The sequence below is a fragment of the Nicotiana sylvestris genome, chromosome 11, assembly GCF_000393655.2.
Source record: "Nicotiana sylvestris chromosome 11, ASM39365v2, whole genome shotgun sequence".
NCBI lineage: Eukaryota > Viridiplantae > Streptophyta > Magnoliopsida > Solanales > Solanaceae > Nicotiana > Nicotiana sylvestris.
This window is the reverse complement of record NC_091067.1, coordinates 156,254,665-156,262,117: the sequence shown is the minus strand read 5'-3', so window position 1 is coordinate 156,262,117 and position 7,453 is coordinate 156,254,665. Positions and strand designations below refer to the sequence as shown.

Genomic DNA, 7,453 nt, shown 5'->3' with positions numbered 1-7,453 from the left:
CTCAGGCCATAGTATGGTGTGTTCCGGCTAAGAGGATGATGCCTTTTAGACTATGACGCCTTCGGATAGATTGGCGATGTTTCAACCCATGATATACAATAATATGATTTAACAAGATAAGGCTTAGTCTTGTGAAATGGAGGGCAAAGCTTAGCCCGACTGAAAAATAAATAGATAGTATTAGAAATAGCGCAATATTTGTGCAGAGAGGGATTGTGCTTAGTCCCATGCAGATGGGGAGGCAAGATTAGCCTCATGCAGATATGGAGGCAAGGATTAGCCTCATGCAAGTAGGAAGGCAAGGATTAGCCTTATGCAAGTAGGGAGGCAAGGATTAGCCTCATGCAAAATAGGGAGGCAGGGATTAGCCTCATACAAGTATGGAGGCAGGAATTAGCCTCATGCAAGTATGGAGACAGGGATTAGCCTCATGCCAGTATGGAGGCAAGGATTAGCCTCATGCAAGTGGGGAGGCAGGGGTTAGCCTCATGCAAGTAGGGAGGCAGGGATTAGCCTCATGCAAATAGGGAGGCAAGGATTAGCCTCATGCAAATGGGGAGACAAGGATTAGCCTCATGCAAATGGGGAGGCAAAGATTAGCCTCATGTAGATAACAAGTAGCAAATGAGAGTAGTACATGTCTTAGCTGGAGATATATTCGGTGTCTGATGTCCTGATTGATAGTGAATTTGTTATGTGTATATATTTGTGGATGCTATCGCTACGTCAACTGTGCCCGCATTCAAAGAAAAAATTGTAAGTTTTATGGGGGAGGTTGGTTCGTGCTTCTGGCCTTGCCTTGTTTTGCTCCATTCTAGAGGCATTTTCGAGTTCCCCTAGGTAACACCTGACTGTTACAGAAATAAAGTTTTCGAAAAATATGCAATCATAGAGTCATTTTAGAAATGTATTGATATATCAAGTAATTTTAGATGAACTAGTGACTGTAACATATCTCAAAGCATTGCAGCTTTCTTATATTGGAATTTTGAGGGTCCTTCTCAAAATTCTGCCCCAGTTTGTTAGATGATCTTTTGACCGTTTGTGGATAATAGTCCTTGCTGAACCTTCTTCAGAATTTTGAGAATCCTTCTCAAAATTGTGCCCCAATTTCTTAACCAATTTCTGACTTTCTGGCATACGATGGCATCGGCTGGACTTGCTCCGAAATTTTGAGGGTCCTCCACAAAATTCTGCCCCAGTTTCTAATATTTGAAAAATGGAAATTTTATTATGATATGACCGAACCCATAAGGCTGCCTACGTATCCCCTCTTAAGTGGGAATCACGTCAAGCGTAGTTCAATTACATCAGATGAGGAAATGTAAATAATCTAAGCATAGTATCTTTTGACTATGTCTGAATTGATTGGTTTTGGCCAAGTTTCTCCATCCATTTTTGCAAGTATGAGTACTCCTCCTGTCAGCACTCTGTGAACCATGTACGGACCTTGCCAGTTGGGAGAGAATTTCTCTTTGGTTTCATCTTGATGTGGGAAGATCTTCTTCAGCACCAACTGACCTGGTGCAAATTGCCTTGGTTTGACCTTTTTGTTGAAAGCTCTAGACATTCTAGTCTGATAAAATTGACCGTGACACACTGCGTTCACCCTTTTTCCATCGATAAGGGCCAATTGTTCATAGCGACTCCTTATCCACTCTGCGTCGCTGAGTTCAGTTTCATGTATGATTCTTAAAGAAGAAATTTCTACCTCGGCTGGGATGACAGCCTCGGTACCATAAACCAACATGTAAGGAGTTGCCCCAGTTGATATGCAAACTGTAGTGCGGTATCCCAATAAAGCAAAAGGTAGCTTCTCGTTCCATTGCTTGTGATTTTCTACCATCTTTCTTTGTATCTTATTGATGTTTTTGTTGGCGGCTTCTACGGCTCCATTCATCTGAGGTATGTAGGCTGTGGAATTCTTGTGCTTGATTTTGAAAGTTTCACACATGGCTTTCATCAAATCACTGTTGAGATTGGCGGCATTATCAGTAATAATGGACTCGGGAACTCCGAATCGGCAAATGATACGATCTTTGACAAAATCTGTGATGACTCTCTTGGTTACAGCTTTGTAAGATGTAGCCTCTACCTATTTTGTGAAGTAATCAATGGCTACCAGAATAAACTTGTGTCCGTTTGAAGCATTGGGCTCGATCGGACCAATGACATCCATTCCCAAAGCGGTGAATGGCCAAGGTTAGCTTATTGTATTGAGCTCGTTTGGTGGTACTTTTATCATATCGGCATGCACCTAGCATTGAAAGCATTTGCGAATATACTGGATGCAATCTTTCTCCATGGTCATCCAAAAGTAACCGACCCTGAGTATGTTCTTAGCCAAGACGAAACCATTCATGTGCGGGCCACAGGTCCTGGATTGTACATCCTCAAGTAGCTTAAAAGCTTCCTTTGCGTCGACACATCTTAGTAGTCCTAAATCAGGAGTTCTTCTATACAGATTTCCTCCACTGTGGAAGATGTGATTGGACAATCTCCGGAGTGTGCGTTTCTGAGTGTGGTTTGCATGCTCCGGATATGCTCCTTTTGGCAAATACTCCTTGATGTTATGGAACCAAGGCTTTCCATCTATTTCTTCTTCAACATGAGCCGAATATGCCAGCTGATTATGGATCTTCACCAGAAATGGGATCAATATAATTCTTATTTGGATGTTGTATCATAGATGACAAGGTGGCCAATGCATCGACAAACTCATTCTGAATTCTGGGCACATGTCAGAATTCTATCTTTGTGAACCTCTCTCAGTTCCTGTACATGGTGCAGATATGGTAATATCTTGGAATTCTTGGTGGCCCACTCTCCTTGTACCTATTGCACCAGCAAATCTGAATCACCTATTACTAGAAATTCCTGAATGTTCAGGTCGATTTCTATGTTGAGCCCTAGTATGCAGGCTTCATACTCCGCCATGTTGTTGGTGCAGGGAAATCTGGGTTTAGCAGATACCGGATAATGTTGACCCATTTCTGATACCAAAACTACTCCAATGCCCACTCCTTTGAAATGTACAGCTCCGTCAAAGAACATCTTCCAACCATCGTATGCTTAGGTAATGTCTTCTCCTTCGAATGATACTTCTTCATCAGAAAAATATGTTTTCAAGGGTTCGTATTCTCCTCCCACGGGGTTTTCAGCAAGATGATCTGCCAATGCTTGTCCTTTGACTGCCTTTTGAGTTACATAGATGATGTAAAACTCACTCAACAGTATCTGCCATTTGGCTAACTTCCCAATCGGCATCGGTTTCTGAAATATGTACTTCAGAGGGTCCATCCTGGATATGAGGTATGTGGTATAGGCATAGAAGTAATGCCTTAACTTTTGGGCCATCCAGGTCAAAATACAGCAAGTGCATTCTAGAAGAGAGTATCGTGCTTCGTAAGGTGTGAACTTCTTACTCAGGTAGTATATGGCCTGCTCCTTTCTTCTTGTCTCATCGTGTTGTCCCATAACACATTCGAAGGCTCCATCTAATACATATAGATAGAGTAGCAAAGGTTGTCCTAGCTCTGGCAGGAGCAGAACTGGTGGTGTGGACAAGTACTCTTTGATTTTGTCGAAGGCCCTCTAACAATCCTCTGTTCAGCTTGTTTCGGCATCTTTCCTTAGAATTTTAAAGATGGGTTCACATATGACTATGGACTGTGCTATGAATCGACTGATGTAGTTGAGACATCCTAGGAAGCTCATTATATCCTTTTTTCTCTTATGTGATGGTAACTCCTGAATAGCCTTGACTTTAGACGGATCCAGCTCAATCCCTCGACGAATGACAATGAATCCCATTAGCTTTCCTGCGGGAACCCCAAATGCATACTTTGCGGGGTTCAATTTCAAGTTGTACCTCCTTATCCTGTCAAAGAACTTTCTCAAGTCCGCTATGTGATCTGCGACCCTCTTGTACTGGATAGTGACGTCGTCCACATACACCTCTATTTCCTTGTGTATCATATCATAAAAGAAGTTGTCATAGCTCTCATGTAAGTAGCCCCAGTATTCTTCAGACCGAATGACATCTTGTAACTGTATACACCCCAAGGTGTAATAAAAGCTGTCTTCTTTGCATCTTCTTCGTCCATCTAGATCTGGTGATAACCCGCAAAGCAATGTACAAAGGATTGGAGTTCATGATTGGCACAATTATCGATCCGGATGTGTATATTTGGCAGTGTGAAGTCGTCCTTAAGACTTGCTCTATTTAAATCCTGATAGTCAACACACACTCTAACTTTTCCATCCTTCTTCGGAACTGGCACAATGTTAGCTAACCAAGTTGGGTACTCAACCACCCCGGAGAACTTTGGCGTTAATCTTCTTGGTAACTTCCTTCTTGATTTTCAGGATCATGTCTGGTTGAATTTTTGGAGTTTCTGCTTTACTGGAGGGCACATAGTATTAGTAGGTAATTTGTAAGCCACTATAGACATGCTTAAGCCGGTCATGTCGTCATATGACCATGCAAAAATGTCCTCATATTCTTTTAGAAAATGGATGTACTCTTACTTCTCTGTTGGTGACAAGTGAATGCTGATGCGAGTCTCCTTGACGATCTCGACATCTCCCAAATTTACTACTTCGGTTTCGTCCAGATTGGACTTAGGCTTATTCTCAAAATTTTCAACCTCTCTGACAACTTCCTCGGATATCTCATCTTCTTCATCTGAATCACTATTCTCATATTGCGTTGCCTCATTACATGTCATAGTCACTGGTTCATCAAATAAAGTAATAATAACACTGTAGAAAGAAAAAATGTAGAAATAGTAATGAATAATAAAGAGCAGATACATTTGATTAAAACCGAAAAATGATTTATACAAGTATAGCTCGATGAATCGAGCATTTATTTTGAAACAAGTAAATCAAAATTACTGGAAATCTTAAATGCCTAGAACGACTATAGGAGTAAAATCTGCCAAGCTACCTAGGGACTCGGCGAGCTCGGGATGGTGTGGCGGTCCAGTTCCTGAGAACAGCTCCCTTCTTTACGGTCTGAATATTGAGGCCTTCTTCTTCCTCCTCCTTAATTATGGCGCTGCAGTCCATGTGTTCATCCTCCAAGAACAAATTCTTCAACCCGGTGAGTGCTTCCTCTTCCATAGCCCCCCATATCGTACCAGCTTGGTGAAAAGCTTGTTCTAGGTGTGGCACTGGTTGCTCGAGAGGGTAATATGGTTTGCACCATGGAGGCAACCAATCATTGTATTCTTGCCATGTGTACTGATATCCGAGCCCAAAGGTGGTACCATGATTTTTCAGCTGTATCGGTTTAGTGATGCCCTGGAGATTCTTTCCCAGTCCTTTGGCGGGCTCATACCCAGACCATGCCAATATACTTTCTATTTTACTGCTCCACCATTTATCTTTCTCGACGGCATTGACTCATTCAATATGATGATATGTTTCCCCTCCTAGCCTTCTTCTATATCCAATAGCTGGGATGGTTTGACTAGTGTAAATGGGGTTACTTCCATCTCCGTGAATGATCACTTCCTAACGATTCCCTTCGAATTTCACAGCTTGATGTAGTGTAGAAGTCACGGCTCCAGCGGCATGGATCCATGGTCGGCCCAACAGAAGATTATATAAGGCTGGTATATCAAGTACCTGAAACTCGACGTCGAACGAAGTTGGCCCCATCTGCAAGCAAAGGTTGATTTCCCCAATCGTGGCCCTTTGGGACCCATAGAAAGCTTTCATGTTTATGTTTCCTACCCGTATTTCATGAAAACCATTGTCCAACCTTTTCAGAGTGTCCAACGGACAAATATTGAGGCTTGAACCTTCGTCAACCATGACTATGGCAATGAATTTATCTTCAAATTGCACTGTGATATGCAATGCTCGATTGTGATTCAACCCCTCAGGCGGTAGCTCATCTTCATGGAAGATAATCTTATGACTTTCCAGTACTTGCCCTACCATATTGGCCATTTCTCTGCCAGCGATGTTATTGGGTACATAAGCCTCACTCAGCACTTTTATTAAAGCATTCTTATGTGCCTCTGAATTTTGTAACAGTGACATGATAGATATCTCGGAAGGGATTTTGTTCAAATGATCAATGACAGAATACTCATTTGCTTGTACTTTCCTCCACAGGTCATCTGGCCATATTTCAATGACAGGCTGCCTGGTAGTGGCATCCTTACTCGATCCTCCCAAGTGTTCAGGTGTATAGACTCTTCCAGTCCTAGTCATTCCTTGTGCAGCATCGGATTCTTCTACCTTGGCCTTCCCTTTTCGCCGAGCCTCGGCCACGTAATCCCAGGGCATTGCTTTTAAGTCGAATGGAGGTGTGGTTGATATTGTCATAGTGAAAGGTGTGATTACTTCTACTTCAAATGGAACGGGAGTGGCCGTAGGTGGAGCTACCTCTACCTCAAATGGAATCGGTGCAGCTACCTCGACCTCGATTGGTGACTGAGTCTGTACCACAATATGAGTAAGTGTGACTGCAACCTTAAAGTCATCGCCTTCTCGAATATTCCCAATCGACCCCTCAGGGTCCTATTCTTCGTTTGTCTCTATCACATGTACCCCACCATCTCTATGATCAGGGAAGGGATTGTTGCGGAGATTGGGTGCTGCCTCTTTCGCCTGTATGACCTTATTGTCGATTAGCGTATGGATCTTGTCCTTTAGTGTTCGACACTCATCAGTGGTGTGCCCCTTCATACCGGAATGGTACGTACAAGTTTTTTTGGATTAACCCATTGGTATGGATTCTCTAATGCCACAGCAGGAATGAGGGTGACATAACCAGCAACTTTCAATCTTTCGTACAGTTGGTCGATGGGCTCAGCAATGACGGTGTATTGTTTGGGTGTCTTGCGGTCGAAATTGGGTCTTGGTCTTGGAAAGTTGTGGCGAGTTGGTGGTGATTGAAAATGAGATGGTTGGGAGTTATAGGTGTGGTGGACAGTGGCTGGTTAGGAATATCTGGGGGATGAGAGTTGATATGTGGGTGGTGGTGCTTGGTACATGGGTGGAGGTGTTTGATATATGGGTGGAGGTGTTTGATATGTGGGCGGGGGTGTTTGGTATGTGGGTGGAGGTGTTTGATATGTAAGTGGAGATTTTGGGCCTTGGGCCACCATTACTGCCCCAACATCTCTCTTCTTTGATATGTCGCCGATTGTAATGCCTTATTTGTGGCCTATAGTGCCTCAAAATTCGTTACTATCCCGCTCTTGATTCCTTCTTCGATTCTTTCTCCGAGTTTGATGATATTAGAGAATTTATGATTTTCGATAACCATCAACCTTTCATAATATTGTGGATCTTGTGCTCTAACGAAGAACTTGTTCATCTGTTCCTCATCCAAAGATGGCCTGACCTTGGCCGCTTCTGATCTCTAATGGGTAGCGTACTCGTGGAAGGTCTCGGTGGGCTTTTTCTTAAGATTCTGGATGTAGAAAACATC

General features: G+C 42.9%; 1 protein-coding gene across 1 annotated transcript; it reads right to left on the bottom strand.

Moving 5' to 3' along the window:
* Positions 1-1,333: 1,333 nt before the first annotated feature.
* On the bottom strand, positions 1,334-1,846 carry LOC138881890 (uncharacterized). The gene has a single exon (XM_070162188.1). The coding sequence runs from the start codon at positions 1,844-1,846 to the stop codon at positions 1,334-1,336; it is 513 nt and encodes a 170-aa protein (XP_070018289.1).
* Between the last annotated feature and the right edge of the window lie 5,607 nt (positions 1,847-7,453).